This window comes from Ipomoea triloba, chromosome 6, assembly GCF_003576645.1.
Source record: "Ipomoea triloba cultivar NCNSP0323 chromosome 6, ASM357664v1".
NCBI classification, from domain to species: Eukaryota; Viridiplantae; Streptophyta; class Magnoliopsida; order Solanales; family Convolvulaceae; genus Ipomoea; species Ipomoea triloba.
This window is the reverse complement of record NC_044921.1, coordinates 635,282-655,910: the sequence shown is the minus strand read 5'-3', so window position 1 is coordinate 655,910 and position 20,629 is coordinate 635,282. Positions and strand designations below refer to the sequence as shown.

At 32.8% G+C, this 20,629-nt stretch overlaps 3 protein-coding genes and 1 non-coding gene across 4 annotated transcripts in view; 1 reads left to right on the top strand and 3 right to left on the bottom strand.

Annotated features, from left to right (window-relative positions):
* LOC116022416 overlaps nucleotides 1-470 on the bottom strand; it is a 1,191-nt gene extending 721 nt beyond the window's left edge. The window contains exon 1 of the mRNA XM_031263144.1: nucleotides 26-470. Coding sequence (XP_031119004.1) covers nucleotides 26-470 — 445 coding nt within the window. The remainder of the gene's footprint in view (nucleotides 1-25) is intronic.
* A 4,298-nt stretch (nucleotides 471-4,768) lies between these two features.
* LOC116021640 (GTP-binding protein At2g22870) lies at nucleotides 4,769-8,073 on the top strand. Its single transcript, XM_031262094.1, has 4 exons — nucleotides 4,769-5,299; nucleotides 6,316-6,385; nucleotides 7,065-7,227; nucleotides 7,438-8,073. The coding sequence occupies exons 1-4, from the start codon at nucleotides 4,831-4,833 to the stop codon at nucleotides 7,654-7,656; spliced, it is 921 nt and encodes a 306-aa protein (XP_031117954.1). The 5' UTR covers nucleotides 4,769-4,830; the 3' UTR covers nucleotides 7,657-8,073.
* Nucleotides 8,074-17,802: 9,729 nt separating this feature from the next.
* Nucleotides 17,803-19,971, bottom strand: LOC116022016 (60S ribosomal protein L37-1-like). The gene is made up of 4 exons (XM_031262560.1): nucleotides 19,832-19,971; nucleotides 19,585-19,720; nucleotides 18,227-18,328; nucleotides 17,803-18,109 (listed from the first exon to the last, which is right to left on the bottom strand). Exons 1-4 carry the CDS (start codon nucleotides 19,832-19,834, stop codon nucleotides 18,063-18,065), a joined length of 288 nt encoding a protein of 95 aa, XP_031118420.1. The 5' UTR covers nucleotides 19,835-19,971; the 3' UTR covers nucleotides 17,803-18,062.
* LOC116023846 lies at nucleotides 18,566-18,650 on the bottom strand. The gene has a single exon (XR_004099437.1). It is a non-coding gene; the product is annotated as a small nucleolar RNA SNORD25 (small nucleolar RNA).
* Nucleotides 19,972-20,629: the final 658 nt, after the last annotated feature.

Sequence of the window (20,629 nt, the reverse complement as noted above, 5' to 3'; positions counted from 1 at the left end):
CTACTACCCTCAAATCTCCTCTTACCCTTCTCACGAACCTCCTTCTGCATCTGCTGGATTCGATAATGTTTGGCAGCCTTACTATAAGCCTCTCCAAGAGTCTGACACTCAAACACACAAACGGCTTTTTGAGTCTCGAAATTTAATCCACTTACAAACTTCCTAGCCTTACTTGGCTCATCCGGGGCTAGGGCAGGAACAAATCGTGCCAGCTCAAGATATTTAGCATAGTAGTCTTGAATAGATGTCGTCCCTTGACGTAGATGCAGAAATTCCTCATACTTGGCGGACTTAACATGCTCGGGATAAAAACGATCCCGCATTCGAGCCTTAAGGTCAGTCCATCGAAATTCTCCCTCTTGCCGATACATGGGTCCCATCATACTCCACCAATTGTCAGCTTCTTGCTGGAGATAGAATGTAGCTATCTCCACCCTCCTTTCTTCAAGACAATCTACAGCCTCAAACATTTTGTCGAAAGTCCTTATCCAATCTTCTAACACCAGCGGATCTTCACAATAGTGACAGTTTTGAGTATCAAACATAATCTTAACCAAGTAAAATAATATCACACCCTCACCACGAGTCCTAAAAAAAATTTCCTCCCTAGAATTTCATCTTTACCTTCTTAAGATCCAATACTTATTTCTTAAAGTTCCACCCTAAAGTTCATGCCTAGGTCTCAACCTAGTGCTCTGATACCAACTGTAACACCCCCAGATTTTTCCATCATACTAAAAGGCATAATTAATTATAATTACTAATTTCCCAAAACGGAAGCGCATAAATCCAGAGGTGCTACTCCACACCTAAGTTTATCACAAACTTAGATGCTAAGGTAGTCTTTACATCTACTATCCTTATTAATACATACTACTACTGCCTTACATCCCAATAATATACAACCCAAAATCTATAGTAATTTCTATCATCAAGAGTAGATCCATTTTCTCTTCTATCATTCTCGAATGACAAGATCTACTCCATACCTGAAATTCATTTGGAAAACAGAATTAGCACATAGTGCTAAGTAATCCCTACTCCACCCTGTAAAATCATGGTTTTGGAAAATAGTTTTATTCTTTGTTTTCGAAAAACAGTTTATTTCACATGATAACACATTTTCAACAAGATTTCTCATATAAGAGATATTCATTTCCTCATTATTTTTTCAAAGAAAATATGTGCCAATAATCACAATTTCCACATGTATGCACAATATCATACTCATAATCATACTCATACTCATAATTATAATCATGTCCATACTCATAATCATACCCATAATCATACTCATACTCATAATTATAATCATGTCCATACTCATAATCATACCCATACTCATACTCATACTCATAATTATAATCATAATCATATAAGCATTTAAATAGAAATAACCAGCTTTTACCATAATGAAGTTAAAGATATTCCAATTAACACCACAATTTCCTTCTCATTTCCATCACCTCACCACAACCTAGTTATTCCAACTAGGGGAAGCAGATCTAGGACCTTTAGTGTGCACACCCCTTGTCGGGATTCCAAGCCCGCAGGTTAGTCACTAGCTCTAGTAACCCTGGATCTGTTTCTACAAGGTTACTCAAGTGGTTAACACCAATCATTTTGGGGCCCAATGTTTGTGATTCCATTATGAATGTTAAAAAGGAATATCCTCCAACTTCACACTGTGATTTCATTTTGTCTCATTCTTTACTTTCTCACTTTATGCACTTTGAACAGTATAAGTCTACTTTTGTATATATATATATATATATATACCTTCATATATCCATACACATATAAGGTCACACCCACTTATACATATATAGTATTCTCACATACCACTTACACGCATATAGTACCAAATATGTATATATATATGGTAATATAAATACATATACGATAGTGTATATATACACGGTATTAATGTATGTATATATAAATAATAATAATAATAATAATAATAATAATAATATGCGTATATATGTATTTCTACGGTATACATGTATGTAAGTATATATAATAATCATGACAAGAATATCATCAATATAACTAAATGTATAGGGATGTATATATGTATATATATATATATACAATTTATATACGTATATATATATAAGGTTGTAAACACATATACATGTCTACTACATATATTCATCACAACATAATCGTATACTAGTTACTTCATATAATCATCCACATATCTACATATATTCATCATATACCACAATCACACTAATCTTTCATCTACTAAAATCTTTATATCCATACTTTATCAACAAATTCATGAATATCATGGTGGAAAAAGGTTTTGGTGGACATAAAGATTACCTTATCTTCTTGAAAATCTCACTAATTTCCTCTAGATGCTCACTCTTCCACTTCCTTTGATTCTTCTACACAATCCATAATTTATCCACAACATACATAATATTAGATCCTTGAGAACACTAACTATACTAAAATAATTAGTAAAATAGGATTTTCTTACCCAAAAATTTTCCTACAAATCCTAGGAAGTATATAACATCATAACCACATATTTTAAGAAAATTATACTTGGATTCAAGATCTTGGAAGGAAAATAAAGCTTTTGAACCGATTAAAATTGAAATTTACCGGATAGATGATGAGCTTGTGAAGAACTTAGCTATGAAACTTCTTGAACTCAAGGAAGAAGATGAAGTATNTCATGATATACCACAATCACACTAATCTTTCATCTACTAAAATCTTTATATCCATACTTTATCAACAAATTCATGAATATCATGGTGGAAAAAGGTTTTGGTGGACATAAAGATTACCTTATCTTCTTGAAAATCTCACTAATTTCCTCTAGATGCTCACTCTTCCACTTCCTTTGATTCTTCTACACAATCCATAATTTATCCACAACATACATAATATTAGATCCTTGAGAACACTAACTATACTAAAATAATTAGTAAAATAGGATTTTCTTACCCAAAAATTTTCCTACAAATCCTAGGAAGTATATAACATCATAACCACATATTTTAAGAAAATTATACTTGGATTCAAGATCTTGGAAGGAAAATAAAGCTTTTGAACCGATTAAAATTGAAATTTACCGGATAGATGATGAGCTTGTGAAGAACTTAGCTATGAAACTTCTTGAACTCAAGGAAGAAGATGAAGTATTTTTCCTCTCACTTTTCACTCTCCAACTTCGGCCAAATGGGAAGAAAATGGGAGATCAAAGCTTTTATATTATTTCTTATAAGATAAGGGTGAAGACATGTGGCATAGAAAGTGACACTTGTCACATTTTTGTGGTGGGTAAGGGAAAATATCTTCGGTTAGACTGTTATGGGTTAAAACAGATATAATTTCGGTAGAAAAATAATTTAAACAGAACAATTTTCAAAACCAAAAATTTATCTCAGACTAAAACTCAAAATTGGGCTAGGTTCGGTACACCGCGAAATACAGCGATGCTACGATTAAAATAAATTTCCACTGCTACGGGCTAATTTAATTGAATAGGAAATTCAAGGTTAATAGCATGGTGCCTAATAACCCATTTCTTAAAAAAAAACGGGACAGAACACATACTCTTAAAATTTTTATGGTTCGTGACCGGTACGTACGATCGCAGCTTATTGGGAATATTTATTAAAATAATAATGTTAGGAAAATACGGGGTATTACAGTCTATTAAAATAATAATGTTAGGAAAATACGGGGTATTACAGTCTTTGCCTTGGTTGATGTTAGGAAAATACGGGGTATTACAGTCTTTGCCTTGGTTGTGCGAGAGAATGATTGACCTTATCATTCCTCTTAATCTCCTCGAGACAATCACACGTTTGATTTTTCGGTTATAAAAGCTTGGCCCTTCCATTTTTCAGCCTATGATCCTCGTCTTCGGTTCTTCAAGTCTTCATCTATTAAAATAATAATGTTAGGAAAATACGGGGTATTACAGTCTATTAAAATAATAATGTTAGGAAAATACGGGGTATTACAGTCTTTGCCTTGGTTGATGTTAGGAAAATACGGGGTATTACAGTCTTTGCCTTGGTTGTGCGAGAGAATGATTGACCTTATCATTCCTCTTAATCTCCTCGAGACAATCACACTTTTGATTTTTCGGTTATAAAAGCTTGGCCCTTCCATTGTTCCTAATGTAGTAGGATTACGGCTTATTATTCCTAATGTAACAATAACTCTCAATATGAGATAGTCTAGGATTCTTATTTCTTGTAGGGCTCCAAGCCCAAAATATGTATAAATAGACTCCTCATACATGGAAAAAGGGAGAAACAATTTTTATTATTCCCAAGCAATATTCAACAATACAATACCTATATTCTCTCCATATATTTTCTCTATATTTTTCCATATACTCATTATATTAACGGTTGTGTTGGCGAGACGTTGATTGTCCAAAAGCCATTAAACCAACATTACTTATCTATAGTAAATGTTCTATATATTATGCCAATAACCCTTGAACTGGGATGATACTCAAACCCGTGACCTTTTATTTAAAATAGGATAACAATGATGCCATCAAACTACAAAGTATTGAGGGGTTTCAAAAACAATTTAGAAGTCAAAATTGGCAACAAATTTTGGACAGAACACCACCAATGCTGAAACAAAATTCTAGCAGATTTGAATTAAATTCTTAAAGGGCCAATTTTAAATTCCATAATAGTTTGAGGGCTCAATGTAATAATATCGGATAAGGAAATGTAAACTAATAGGAATTTCGGTCTTGTTCTCCACTTCAAGTCTTCATTCTTCAACCTCTTAAACCCTCTTCTGCAACTTCCATCAGTTCCACTCAAGCCCGGCCCGATGTTCATCAATTATCTCCCAAAGCTCCATTTTCAGTTCTCCTCACTCGCTCCCAAACCCAAACTCCTTTTCACCTCCACCCTCTCATCCAAGCCCATATCCGGCCCGGTCGTCCACTTCTCTACCGCTACGCTTCTCCAGAACCCACAGTTGAACAGCTCGGATGAGACCGTCCCGGTCAAAATCTCCCTCGAAAAGCTCTTCGTTCCGCCGGAAACGGATGTCTCATCAGAAACGACGCCGTTGGGTGCCCGGATCCTCAAGGGCTCTAACATTGTGCTCAGCAAGTATGCCGGGGATGCTCAGGTGGGGCAGGCGGAGTTTGTGAAGAGCAGTGTGAATACCGAAGACTGCCCCGGCGATGGGTTGCCGGAGTTCGCGCTCGTTGGGAGGTCTAATGTGGGGAAATCTTCGCTGCTTAACTCTCTGGTTAGGCGCAAAAAGCTTGCTCTTACTTCCAAGAAACCCGGTATACTCTCCTGTTTAGTAAGCTTTCTTTGGTTTCAATTGAAAGGTTAAATCTCGGGTTGGGTTTTGTAGATCTGCAAATTTTTTATTAATTAATAGTTAGAATTCACTAGTAGATGTTACTTGCTGTCACTTTTGGAGTGAGGAAAATGCCTAAAACTAAGGGCGTGTTTGGTTCGAACATGGGAATCAAATACTTGGTAATTCAAATGGTTTTGATGAATGTATTTTGAATGTTTGGTACTAGGGTGGGATTGAAAATGCCTTAGTTGGGTATGACCCTATAATTACAAGAACAAAAAATTAAGGCAATTGAGAGTGGCGATAAAGTGAGTATGCTATGCAGTGAATAAGTGAGGAGAGATGAGTGATGAGGCCACGAAATGAGGAGGGGTAAGGCTGAATTAATATTTAAGTTAGGTGAGGAGAGATAAGGCTGAATTAATGGAATGATACCTATTTAAATTAGGTAATGAGTTTTGTAATTATAAGGATAATCAAATCTTATACATGTATTTTAAAAAATTGTCAACTAAACAATGTGTATGACTTTTATTCTCATTCCTTGTGTCTAACCCATGAACCAAACACACCCTAAGAAAGACAAAGGAAAGGAAGAACTCATTTGAAGTGATTGAAATCCAGAATTTCACAATCTTTACAACCAAGTGTGTGGATTTGCTTCTTTTTTGTTTTGTTTTGTTTTTTTAATTAACAATCTTAGCAGTTTCAAGGGGGATAGGGGAATATAACATTTCATATATGGCCTCCTGAAATATAGCTTTGCTACAATATCTGTCATTTTGCTGCTAATTAGTGTAAGAAATCAAAATCATAATGCTATGAAGAAATTTTTGCATCCATCACAATATTTTATCTGAATCACCTAATGAAGCTTCTGATTGGCATGGATTTTGTTCAAGTTATTATTTATCTACCTATCTACTGCAATTGTTCTTAGGTATTAGTGGTGGGAAACAACTTATATCTTAAAATTACAATTGTCTCTACTTTCAGGCAAGACACAATGCATCAACCATTTCAGGATCAACGGTAGCTGGTATCTTGTTGATTTGCCTGGATACGGGTAAGGAGTTTACAATTTGCGTTGGGTATATTTTTTTTTTTCAAATTACAGTAACAGGGAATGCTGAGTTTAGACTTAAACATCAGTGAAACTTCTCTTTTGCTGCTGATGGTTTTTCATCATAACATATTTTATAAGCAATCTTATTGCAATTTGGAGCTTGTATACTACTGTATTGCTTTGATTGTCCTTTCTCCTTCGGCCTTGGAGAATCAGAACTTTTCTTGGAAAAGAATTCTATGTAAACATATTATCTTGCCTTTACAAATGAAAGTCTAAAGTGATTTTGTTTCCACTAATTTCTAATAAATGCATTGCTAGTTGATTCAAGGAAGGCTGGACTAGGGCTTGGGGGTAACCCTAGTCAAGATGGCTAAGGATAGAAACTTGTAACCACAAGGTCATGAGTTTGAATCCCAACCTTCACACTTGATAGTTTGAGCCGGTCAGCTATGGCCAACCTAGGATGGTTTACCTCCATGTGGTCCTTTCTCGTCTAGGATCACAAGGCGGGGTTTACCCAGTGTACACCCTCCCTCGGGTAGGGCTGCTGCGTGTTTCCCTCGTCACCCCAAAAAGGAAGGCTGGACTAGGTCAACTAGAAATTCTTTATTCTGATTTTGATTTATTGGATAGAGTTAGTTGAAAAACCGTTTCTCTTTTGGTGGTTATTCACAAGGTATGCATCAGCACCACAAGAACTTAGGACAGACTGGGACAAGTTTACGAAAGATTATTTTTTGAACCGATCAACTCTCGTCTCAGTATTCCTTCTCATAGATGCTAGCATTCCTGCAAAACAGATTGACCTTGAATATGCAAGCTGGCTTGGACAAAATCAGGTGATTCTATTCAGTTAGTTACTTTCTGATGCAGAGTTGGTTTTCTTGCCCAAGTCAATAATGCAGTTTCTTAGATGTTCTGTTATGATACTAATTGAAAGTATGGAAGAATATTTTCAAAGAATCAAATTCAACCAGTTTACTTTATCAATTATTTTCCTTTGATACCTTTTTTTTTCCCCAAGTTAATGATACATGGAGTATGTGCAGATTCCAATGACATTAATCTTCACGAAATGTGATAAGCGGAAAAAGGCTAAGAATGGAGGAAAAAGACCTGAAGAGAATGTGCAAGATTTTCAAGAGTTAATACAAAACTTCTTCCAAACAACTCCACCTTGGATTATGACGAGCAGTGTAACCCACCAAGGCCGAGATGAGATATTGTTACACATGTCTCAACTACGCAACTACTGGCTCAAGCATTGAGCGGGGGAGTGCATACTACACCATATTTGGCCGGAATGCACAAAAGAATTTGATATGATATGCTCGAGTTGATTAGAACAGAACTTGGGCAGGCGTGGTTTCTCCATCGAGGAAATCTACAATCACCAAGCCAGGACAAACCTCTATAATCCAACAACCTCATTGTGTGCAGGCTTTGTAAAGGATCACTGCCCAGTGGCATTTAAGGTTACTCGTAAATATAGATCTATTTTTCTCCATATGTGATGGTTTTAACCTTAGTCTGAGTGTTTGATGATATTGATGATCATGTTCTGTCTAGCACACTATAGTAGTTTAGTTGTCTTCCCATCCCTGAACACAAAATCACTTGTTATACCATACATCCAGAATTTTAAGTTGGAGATATTCATGGCACATTATGCCATCTACACTCTACAGTTCTACTCTTCTAATAATAGTTCTATATTAAGTAAAAGAAAAATTGCACTTTTTTCCCTAAATTATAGGGTAATTATATGATTTGTTCTTACTTGTTGGTCCTATTAGAAAAAGAACGAAATTTGTAACGTCAATTATAGTTTAGGAATGAGAAGTAAGCACGAATAGTAAGTAGATACGAACTCTACAATTATCTTATAACTTAAGGATGAGAAGTACAATTTTTTCTTGAGTAAATTATTGTAATGGTTGCTCAATTATTTTAATTTCACAACTTTATTTCTTGACATATAATGTACTAGGCTCTCAAAATTGAGGTTTAAAACAATAATTTAGACTGGACCTGTAAATAAGCTGAGCAAACCTCAAGCTCGATAAATAATAGGTGGACACAAACTCAAAAAGAGCTCGGTTGGGTTGCGAAACGAGCTGGGTCGGGCTTTGACCAAGCTGCTCGGCTCATTAACACCCCTAATTTAGACATGGATTTGATATTTAAAGACATTATTAAACAAAATTAAAAATTGAAGTGTGAAGTGATAAAAATACTATAGTCAAAGACCATTCTACTAATTTACTCTTGTATATTTTTTGAGTGGGTGTAAATGAGCAATAATGTGATATTTTTGTGGAAATTGAATGGTTTTAGTTGATTAATAGACAACAACCTTAAAATAAATAACTGATTTATCTGATATACAACAGCTTCTCTGTGTATATAAAGATAGAACAAATGATCGGAAAAAAACAGGCCTTTCCAAGCCACCTCCTCCAGGCTCCATCCACCATTTTCACGGCATCGCCGGTGAACCACCTCACCGGCATTATATTTATCGTTGGCTGAGAAGTCGGTCAGGTAAATCATATCATATCGAAGATGTCGAATATCATTCATAAGTTGGAGGAGAAGCTCCACAAACGGCACAAGGAGGATGACGGCGGCGATCATCATCATAATCATTATAATCATTTTGGGGAGAACAAGCGTGGAGGGGAGGAGCACAAGAAAGGCCTCAAAAGCAAGATCAAGGGGAAGTTTGAAAAGGTTAAGCCTAAGAAGAAGGATAAAAAAGTTGAAGATTTTTAAGCATTTTCGTGCCAAAAATATATATGTACCTTCAATGCTTTACCTTAACTTTCATTATTTGGGGAATTTCTTGAAATAAATGTATATATATTTATATCTCTTCTTGTCTTTCAATTTTTAGTTTTCAGTCCAATTTATGTGTTACGCATTAACTAATTTGAATCAAGTTCCATTATTCGTGGGAGCATGAGCAACCTATTAGCTTTCTTAATTTGAGACGATCAATTATGAGCTTATGAGCAACCAACTTGAGATACTCAAGTCATACAACGTGCACACCTTGCCCACTCCATTGTCATTACTCAAATAATTTGAGAATCCCCTGCATAAATCAATAATCAATATATATTTCATTAACCAAATATTTCACACCTTAAATTAAGGTTTATCTTTGATTTTTGAATCTTGATCAATATTTGTTTAAAGTTTGCACTTTTTTTAAAAAAAAAAAATTAAACTTATCTTTATTATTATTTTTTTTTCAATACATTTGAAAAAATAAAATTGTTATATGTATCATACTAATATACAGTTTTCAAAAAAAAAAATACTAATATACAAATACCCATTAAAATAATGAAAGTTAATTAATTTAAACTAAATATACTCAATTTTTTTTTGAAAAAAAAAATTCAATTTAGACCCATTAAATCAATTCTCACCTATGCTACCTATGTATTCTATTGCCTAACAATTAGGTATTAACATCTAATTAAATTTTATTTTTTTCTTTTTCTGTTTTTTTTTAATTCAAAAGAAATTTTTAACTTACAAATTAGTAGTGTGATGACACGAAAATATAAATTATTTGCAGGCACGGTTGATCGACGCCTAGCGTATCACCATAATCTCGCACCATAGGCGGTTGGCGGGTAGGTATTGTTTTTAGGTTAATAAAAAAAACTAAACAAAAATAAATAAATAATTAATTAAAAAATACACAAGCGCCTCACGAGGTGCCTGAAGAGCGCCTAGCGAGGTAGCCGCCCTTCTACTCAAATAGTCAAAATAGGCCACTGAATTAAGCACAAAAATATAATTAGGTCATTCAAAATAGGCCACTTAATTAAGCACAAAAATATAATTAGGTCACTAAAATAAAATACAAAATCTTGCAATTGGATTTTTTTTCCCCTCACTTTTGACTATTGAACTATTTTAACATAGTTTTTTGTATTTAGTCCCACGCAATAGTGGCACTTGCAAGATTGGTCCACGGCTTTCAAACTTTGCAATTTTGGTCCATGGCTATTGTTTTTGTTGCAAAAATGGTCCTTCTGGCACCGAAAAACAAAAACTGGCGGATTTTCCGGCAATTTTTCGCCGGAAAAAAAAATGATATATTTTCCGTCAATTTCTCGCGTCGGAAAAAAGAATTCTCCTTTCAAGTAGGATTAAAATTGACATTTCTAAACAATTAATTTAAGTTAAAACAAATTCATTTCTAAAAACATATGTAGTCAATTTAATTATTTTTTATTTTGGTAAACTAATTAATGTTAAAACTAATTCATTTCTAAAAGCATACGTAGCCAAGTTAATCTTAGTAAAATTAAATACAAATTCAAAAAGATTTTTACTTTTTCGTTTAAATTTAAATTATATTTACTTTTTAGCCAATTAAGCACAAATTCAAAATATTTTCAAAAAAAAAAGCACAAATTCAAAATTATTAATACAAATTCAAGATCAGCAAAAAATAATATTATTAAGATTAAATTTAAACTAAAAAGTAAAAATAATATTTGAATAATTTTGCCCAGTAGTAACGTCTGCCAACACAAAGGGGAATATTTTAGAAATGTCAATTTTGAATAAAAAGTAAACTAAATAATTTTTTAGAAATGTCAATTTTAATACTACTTGAAAGGAGAATTTTTTTTCCGGCGAAAAATTGCCGAAAGATCCGCCGGTTTTTGTTTTCCGGTGTCGGAAGGATCATTTTTGCAACAAAAACAATAGCCATCGACCAAAATTGTAAAGTTTGAAAGTCGTGCACCAATCCTACAAGTGCTACTATAGTCGTGGGACTAAATATGCAAAAAACTCTATTTTAACATTTAGTTCTTAGCTATTAACTTTTCTACATTTAGTCCCACAACTTTTGTCACATTTTATATCTCCAACTTAATTTTCAGTCACCGAGTATCAAACTGTCAAGTGACTTATTTTGAAAAATAAAATTATGACATTTTTTAGACTTTCTTTTTATCCCCTTTAATTTGTTTTTCCCGGCCCCTATTCTTCTTAAAACACCTAGAATTCAAAGCGTTGCAATGAGAAGGATGTGTTCTCCTTCAATTGAATCAAATGCTTCACAATGCGGTAAGTTTGTGAAATATAACTTAAGATTTGTTCGCATGAGATGGGTAGCTATTATAGTACTATTGACCTAAATATGTATTCGTTTATTCATACTGTGGAGTGTGTATGTTTATCTGAACAATTACTAAGCTAGCCGTTATGCAAAAGTGTTTGATGTACCCTTGAAGAATGGTTAAGTTAGCTGTTATGCTTAAAAGGTTGTATTCAAATGTATGTATTAAGGGTATATTCAATCATTATTGTGTAGACTTCTAAAACTGTTAAATTAATAGATTTTTATAGATTTCAAACAATATTTATAAAATATAAATTAAAACATTTACTTTGTTAGGATTTCTATTAATACTTATTATTTGTATTTTAATTTTTTTAAAAAAACAATGTATTATAAATTTAAAGGCAATATCATTTTTCAAAATAATATTACAAAGAAAAATAATAATACTCAAAATATAATACTCAATTATGTTACTCAAAATATAATACTCAATTATGTTTTTACCTATTAGTGTCCTTTATTAGGAAGATACAAACACTAATGGAGGAAAAAAAAATCTATACAATTTAGAGGGAGGAAAATTTTGTAAACTTAAGAGAGGTAAAAAGTTTGTAATTTTTTAGGCATGAAGAAAATGTATGATAATGAAAAAAATATATGTTAAATTCAAGTATAGGGTTTGTACAGTTTAAATAGAGAAAAAAAAATAGAGAGAAAACATTCGGAGTTGTAAAAAAAAAAGTTTAGAAATGAGGGTTGATGAATAGATTTCAACTATTTATATTTGAGAGGAAAAAATCTACAAAGCATATAAAAGTTCATAACTTTTTGAATACCAGGGAATTAGAGGGGCTCAATCTCATGATCTCCCATATAAAAGAGTCACTACATGCCATCTAAACACGAGGTGCTTGGCACTCACATTTTCTTATATAAACATAACTTCGTTTTTTTTTTAAAATCAAAGGAGGAAAACTTCACTAAGAAATCAATAAAGCAGCAATACAGAGAGGAGGGTGTAGAACCCAAGAACCCCGAACAGACAAAGAACCAATTGCCCTTGCAAGAACATGAGCCACATGATTCACTGACCGCTTGACATGGTGAACCGATAGGTTGTCAATGTCCCTAGCAATAATACGACATTGCTTAATAACAGAACCAACATACGAGAAGTCCAGAGTATGAGAGTGGAAAGCTAAACAAAAATTTAAACAATCAGTCTCAATAATAAGATTATTATGCCCAAATTCTTTAATCCAAGCCAACGCTTCCTTAATCGCCATAGACTCTGCAAGCAAAGGATCACGAACACAACCAATGGTATCACTTTTGGCCGCCACAAAGATTCCCAAGTGATCACGAATCACCGCACCAAATCCTGCATCATTATCAAAAACCGCGACATCAATATTACATTTGAGCATGCCTTGAGAAGGACATGTCCAAACTGGAGAAATGCAATTACTAGCTAAAGGATTTGAGACCCCATGTGCCTCCTTCCAACTGTCCACCAAACCATGCACTTGCCTCCGCGGGCATTCAACCATCCACCAAGTTTTATATAAACATAACTTATTTACTTAAGTTTAAAGTTAGACATTATTCACATTATCAAAATTAAAACTTGAACTCACCACCAAGTTTTATATTTTATTTAACTCAATAGATTATTGGTTATGATATTTTTAATTATGTTTATATCGAAATACAAGTTTGGTCAAGATATCATATATTGGGTTTGTTTACTAACTGAAAAATTTATCCAGTTTTCTGAAAAATTGAAAAACAGAAAACATGTTTACTAACACATTTTCATTTTGAAAAAAAGAAACAATTTTCTAGTTTTCTAGAAAACTGGAAAACTATTTTCTAAATGGAAAACAGAATCATGTATCTATTTGTCTATATGTCACTATAACCACATTATCACTATTATCTACTTACATATTTTTTCATTACTATGATTACATTTATTATCATCTTCTTTTTCTACTTGGATTACTTATTTAAACATAAATTATTTGCTTATGTTTAAAGTTAGACATTATTCAAATTATCAAAATTTTAAAATGAACTCTATACCAAGCTTTATATTTTGATTGAACTTAACTGGATATTGGTTCGGATATTTTTAGTTATGTTATATCGTAATACAAGTTTGGTCCAGATATCGGATATTGAAATTTCACATATATTACTTTATTAGAATTCATAGTAAAAATAATATATTTATATACATGTCATTCAAATGAATATATCCAAAAATATTTTAAATATTAGCTCAAAAAAATATTAATATTATCTAAACTAAATTTAGGTGAACTTAATTGGTTCGGATATATTTTTAGTTAAGTTCTATACAGATATAAATTTGGTTCGGATATCAAATGTAAAAATCTTACACATATTGGACTTAAAAGTAAAATTATATTTATTCTATTTAAATCAAATATATTTTAAAATATTTTAAATATAACGTCTAAAAATCACTTGAAATTAAGCTTGTGTTAATTTTATAGCGTTAATCTAAAAATAAATAAATTTGAAAAAATAAGTATTAGTAAATAACTTTTTTAAACAGAAAATAGAGAATGAAAAATAGAGAATGAAAACTGAAAAATTAGAAAATAGAAAATAGAAAACAGTTTCCCTAAGTAAACAGTTTCACATATATTAGATTTCAAAGTAAAAAATATATATATACATGTCATTCAAATGAATATATCAAAAATTATTTTAAATATTAACTCAAAAAATGTTAATGTTATCTAAACTATATCAAAAAAAACGAGTGTTAATAAACAAGTTTTCTAAAAACAAAACAGAGAATGAAAATTGAAAAATTAGAAACTAGAAAATAGAAAACAGTTTCTTAAGTAAAAGGGAAGTATTTAAAAGTTTATGAAAATCAAAATTGAATACACCTAAGTGTTCTTGCTAGAGTTTCCTTTTAAGAAGAATGGGGGTTGAGAAAAAACGAAGAAAGGTGGTTGGAAAAAAAATCTAAGAAAAATATCATGAAAATTATTGTCATTCAAGATAAATTAATTGATTGCAAGATAAATTAGACCAAAGTGACAAAATGTGACCATATTTTCAAAAGTAACCAAATAAAAAAAATAAAAAAAGGAGTTAATAGTGGATGATTAAATATGAAAATAATCCAAAAGTTATGAGATCAAAGTGAAAATTTGTGACTAGCGATAATTTATAATAAAAAAAGCAATCATGTCATGTTTGCTATTTAAATTACTTGAAAATCAGACATCAACGCACTTTATTTTTCTATTATGCATTAAAAAGAGTAAATATCAATGGAGGTCCTCCGACTTTAATGGCACCGTCACTTTTAGTCCTCAACTTTTAAATTAACCATTTTAGTCCTCCGACTTTGATGGCATTGCCACTTTTAGTTCTCAACTTTTAAATCAACCACTTTTAGTCCTCTTACTTTTTGTTACTATCACCTATCGTCCTTCCTTTACAATTGGACATCTAATGTCATTTTCTCAAGTGCAATTTAGTCATTTGGTCCAAAATTTAGTGTTAACAAAGGAGAGTGGAGAATATGATTTCTTCAATTATTCTGATAAGGAAACATAATACTTAATACATTAATTATGAAATGACTGAATTGCCCTTGAGAAAATGACATTAGATGCCCAATTGTAAAGGAAGGACCATAGGTAGCTAGAAACAAAAAGTAAGAGGAATAAAAGTGGTTGATTTATAAGTTGAGGACTAAAAGTGGTGGTGCCATCAAAGTCGGAGGACTAAAAGTGGTTGATTTAAAAGTTAAGAACTAAAAGTGGCGGTACCATCAAAGTCGGGGGACCTCCATTGGTATTTATTTCATTAAAAATGTACTAAATTAATCATCATGTACACTTAAAAAAAATCAACGCTAAAAATCCTAAACTTTAATAAAAACAATATAAAAAGTCAAAAGTCCATTTCTCAATCAGAACGACTCTAATTTTATATGAGCAAATACTAATTTTGGTCCTACGGGTATTAGCAAAATGACAGTTTTGGTTCATATGTTTAATTCCTACTAATTTTCATCCACAACTATTGTTTTAGTACCAATTTGCATCAACAATTATTGTTTTAGTGTCAAAATTCATCATGCTGGTCCCCATTCCATTTAAGACCCTAAAAATTTTAAGGGTATTTTCATCATTTTCAACTTAAGATCCTAATTTGAGCATGAATAAATGAATTTAAATCCTAAGATTGATCGCAATTCGCAATTGTTGGTTTTACAGAATCCTAAGATTGATCGCAATTCGCAATTGTTGGTTTTACAGCTTCGAGACAACTGTTTTGGCTGGTCAACACTACCGTTACAGCTTCGAGACAACTGTTTTGGCTGGTCAACACTACCGTAAAACTTAAAAAAGAATATTCAAACTTAAAGAACGTATAATTGTACTTGTATTCCAAATCGAGAGAGAATGACCCCTCTTTACAATGTGACCCACGGGATATTTATACAAGAATAATAAGCCTATTCAAGTAAATAAGTAAAATTCTTAACAAACATAATTTAAGAAGGCGTTTTAGGTATTTTCATCATTTTCAACTTAAGATCCTAATTTGAGCATGAATAAATGAATTTCAATCCTAAGATTGATCGCAATTCGCAATTGTTGGTTTTACAGAATCCTAAGATTGATCGCAATTCGCAATTGTTGGTTTTACAGCTTCGAGACAACTGTTTTGGCTGGTCAACACTACCGTTACAGCTTCGAGACAACTGTTTTGGCTGGTCAACACTACCGTAAAACTTAAAAAAGAATATTCAAACTTAAAGAACGTATAATTGTACTTGTATTCCGAATCGAGAGAGAATGACCCCTCTTTACAATGTGACCCACGGGATATTTATACAAGAATAATAAGCCTATTCAAGTAAATAAGTAAAATTCTTAACAAACATAATTTAAGAAGGCGTTTTAGGGCTATCCGACCAACATGGAAGTTACCAAACTCTGAATAAGGCAAAATCCACAAATCTTGCCTTGAGTTTCCTAATTCCACACAAGGTAACCGCCTTTCAGAGCGCACCCGGTCGGGCACGGGACGACTGCCTATTTGGACTGAGCCACAATTTAAACAACCCGGGTTACATATCCATTCCCGCTCGGTCAGCCAACGGGCTCCAAATACCGGTCTTCTTAGATCGAGTATCCTAGTCGGGGTACCCATCAGTAGTTTTCTCCATCATCCTACCTTAATTTGAGAAGGAGAAATACAAATTGGAATCAATCTTAGTACATAGATCTCTTTATTCATACTTAAATTACAATCTTAATTTGAAAAAGGATAAAAAATACCTTTAAAATTTTTATATTTTGACATGTCTTAAGCAAAGGAACGATCGGTGTGATGAATTTTGACATTAAAGCAATAATCATGATGAAATTACTAAAACGATAATCGTGTGGATGAAAATTAGTAAAAATTAAACATTAAATATATGAACCAAAACTGTCATTTAACTAATACTCGTAGACCAAAATTAATATTTGCTCAATTTTATATAATTATATACCAAAACTGTCATTTTACCATGGTTGAAAAAATCGCTAGGCGCTAGGAGCGCCTAGGACGCCTAGCCGGGGATTAATTGGCGCCTAGGCGTCCGTGTATTTTTTATTTTATTTTATTTTTTTTAGAAATTTGTTTAAGTATTTTTAATTTTTTTAAGACTAATAATTATAAATTATATGATACTTTAATAGTTAATACTAAAATATTAAATATTAACCTAAAAATATCTAAAGTTTGTACAATTTAGGATTATTTCGCTCAAAACGATGTTGTTTTGAGTGAAATTACCAACTTAAAAAAAGAACAATAGTTAATCGACCGACCGACTAGAAAGCCTAGTCGACGCCTAGGCGGTCAGTGCCTAAGCAGCCTAGGCAGTGCTTTGGCGGCCTAGGCGATCGCCTATCCGGCCAGCCGCCTAGACCACCATTTAATGTGAGTAGGCGGTCGATCAACGCCTAACGCCTAGGCAGGGATTAATCGATGCATAGGCGGGGGTTTTTGCAACACTGCATTTTACTAATACTCCTATACCAAAATTGATATTTGCTCAATTTTATATAATTATATCTTAACTCGCAAGCTACAAACATAAAATACTAGGAAAAAAAGAACAAAATTAGAACACTCAACAAATTCGCCGACTCGGTCCATTCAATTTTCTGCATCACAAAAAGCAAAAGATGTTTCATTAATCGCATTTTGAAACTCATTTTAGCCTATAATGAATAATTTTTAAGGCCAATAGAATATCAGATACCTCATAAATAGATTGGAACATTTTGATTTGATGAAGGGGGTCTGAATTTCATAATATCAAGCAATACAAAATTAAGTTACAACTAGCTTTCAAAGAAAGAAGATATAGTGTAGAATCTGAATCTGCTTGTCAGAAAACAAAATACTCCACATTGACAACAACTGGTCCTCTAACAAGCAAAACCAAACTTGTTTTGTAATAAAATATGGGAAACTCATGGAAGAATAAAAACACTGCTAAAACTGAGGAAATGAAATTTAAGAGGATGCTGCTGCTCCCTTCTTCCTTGGAGTTGCCTCAGTACCTATACCACCAAACATAAATACATAATAAATAAACAAATTGATAAGATAACAAGAAATGGTTGCCTATAAATGAAATTTACAATGTGTGGGTTGCAATAGTATATTAAGTGTTTTACCTTCTCTGAAGTTGGTCTTGAATCTACGAGGAACATGGCGGAGATACCTCATGCGGCCAGTTCCAGTAGTTTTTCTCCTAATTGCCTTGACACTCCAATTATCTATAATGCAACCAAAAAAGGGTTGAGAAAAAATTAGAGTCCAAACAATGTACAATTCCAAAATATAAAGCAGTAAACCTGGAAAATAGAAAAAAGAGTAAACAAAAGAAGATTTATAACCAACACATTCTAAGTTGAAGCTGAGCATGTAAACTATGTTATACAGACGAGATGAGCTAAAGCAAGAAGAAAAGGAACTGATAAAATATAAAGCTATGATCTGCCAGAGTATGTATGAACAACTCAGTCCCTTAGATGTTCAAAATAGATTGCAATCATGCTTGCAAATCATTACAGGTCTGTATAACTCATCATCATTGTTCAACATACTCTGTTAATGAATAATAACAAAAGGCTGGATAGTAACATATAAACAGAGATCATTTCTGTCAATGCTGTTAGGAAATGAACACTAGTACTTCCACTTAAAATATAGGAAGCTAACCCTAAATTTTTCTCATTGAGTCTCACATTAAGACAGATGAAAAGGTAAGGAAACACAACATAATTAGACCCACAAATGGAAGTGCATGTGGATCAAGTATCCATAATTAGCCCAGCAATAAATAAAAAAGAAAAATAAAAGAAGACAACCAAAATTTTTAAGCTTTAACAATCAAAAGAACAATACTTTTTATTACCAAATTAAAAAATTAAAAAAACCAATTTTTTTCAGATTAAAAGTTTTTTTAGCTAAATTTTTAAATCCTTAAAATTATAAATAAAACTTAACATTACCAATTACATCAATACCTATAACAATATAAAAGTATAGTATAAATAATAGTTTAACCATTATAAAACCTTTAACCAAATTCTTAGGTTCAGTCACTTCTACCCAAGTTTGCATAAATGCCAATGATGGATGACCAAACCAAAAAACAAAAAAAAAAAAAAACGCATAAACCACATTGCCTCCATGTTACATTTTTCTACTTTATTAAGAATTTAGACTAAAAATAACCTTTCTAATCAGAATACAACGCAATGAAATAAATATCAAAAGGTACCCAAAAAAAAAAGTTAAGTGCATTTACACAAACACAATCAATTCCAAAATTGCAACTTGCAAGCTAGAAAATGCTTTACTCGACTTCAAGTGACTAACTCGATGAAGAACAAAATTAAGGAAAACAAAAAAAACATAAAACAGAAATAGCATTAGCAAATTGATGAACACAGATGAATTAGTCAAACATAGAAAACACCAGAATACACATACAGGAATTAGAGAGACTACGAGAGAAGTGGCGTACATTTTCTGGTGCGTGCAGCAGGATAGGCACAAGCGGAACACCGGCTCTTCTGGATATGGAAGCTGCGGCGGCCGCATCTCACACATAGTGTGTGTGTCTTGTTCCTCCGCTTACCAAAACTTCCGGTACCTTTTCCCTGTCAAAATACACAAAAATCCACACCAATTCAACTACACACCAACGCACCATAGTTATCAATTAGTGCAGATCCATAGGGCGGAGAGACGAAGGAGAAATAGTTCAGTACCATTTGCTCGGCGGAGGCGAAAAACCCTGGCTTCGGAAGTTCGCAGTAGATCTCGTACTTAAATGTGTTTTCACGATGTTTTATATGAGCGTTGCAAGTGGACTAGGGTTTTGGAGTGCGCGTTTCCTTCAACGGGCTTACGGGCCACCGAAGTCGACCCAATCGACTCATTTTATGCTTGTTGGTGTTAGGTTATATACTCAGCCCATTACACGAAGCCACCAAAGTTGCCCCAATAGACTAGTACCAATCCACACGGTAGAATATACTATCAAATAATTTTAAAAAAAATGGTTAAATAGGCCCTTAAACTTTTCATATACATGAAAGTGCAATTAAACTCTTAAATTTTAAAAAAGTTCAATTAAATACTCAAACTTATCAAAATGAATCAAATAAGTCCGATTTACTGGTTATCACTACGTTACGGGTAAAATTTTTGTCGTTACCATCGTTATAATTCATTGGCTGCCCTGACCACCATTCGTCGCTGCAATTTAAAGAAATGAAACAAGAGTTAATTCCAGCAATGGTCCTCCAACTATGTTGATTTTCCAAAATTAGTCCCCGACTTTTAATTTGGACAATTTAGGTCCCTTGACTTTCAAATTCTTTCCAATGTTGGTCCTTTCGTCAAATTTTGGTTAAATTGAGGTCAAATGAAGGGGTAAAATTGTCCGTTCACATGTTTAATGTATTATTACTCGTATTTCTCCTATCCTATACGCTGTATATATGAATATAATCTCAGTCGAAGTCTCAATCGAAGCTATATAATCCCATTCGATGTATCTTTGA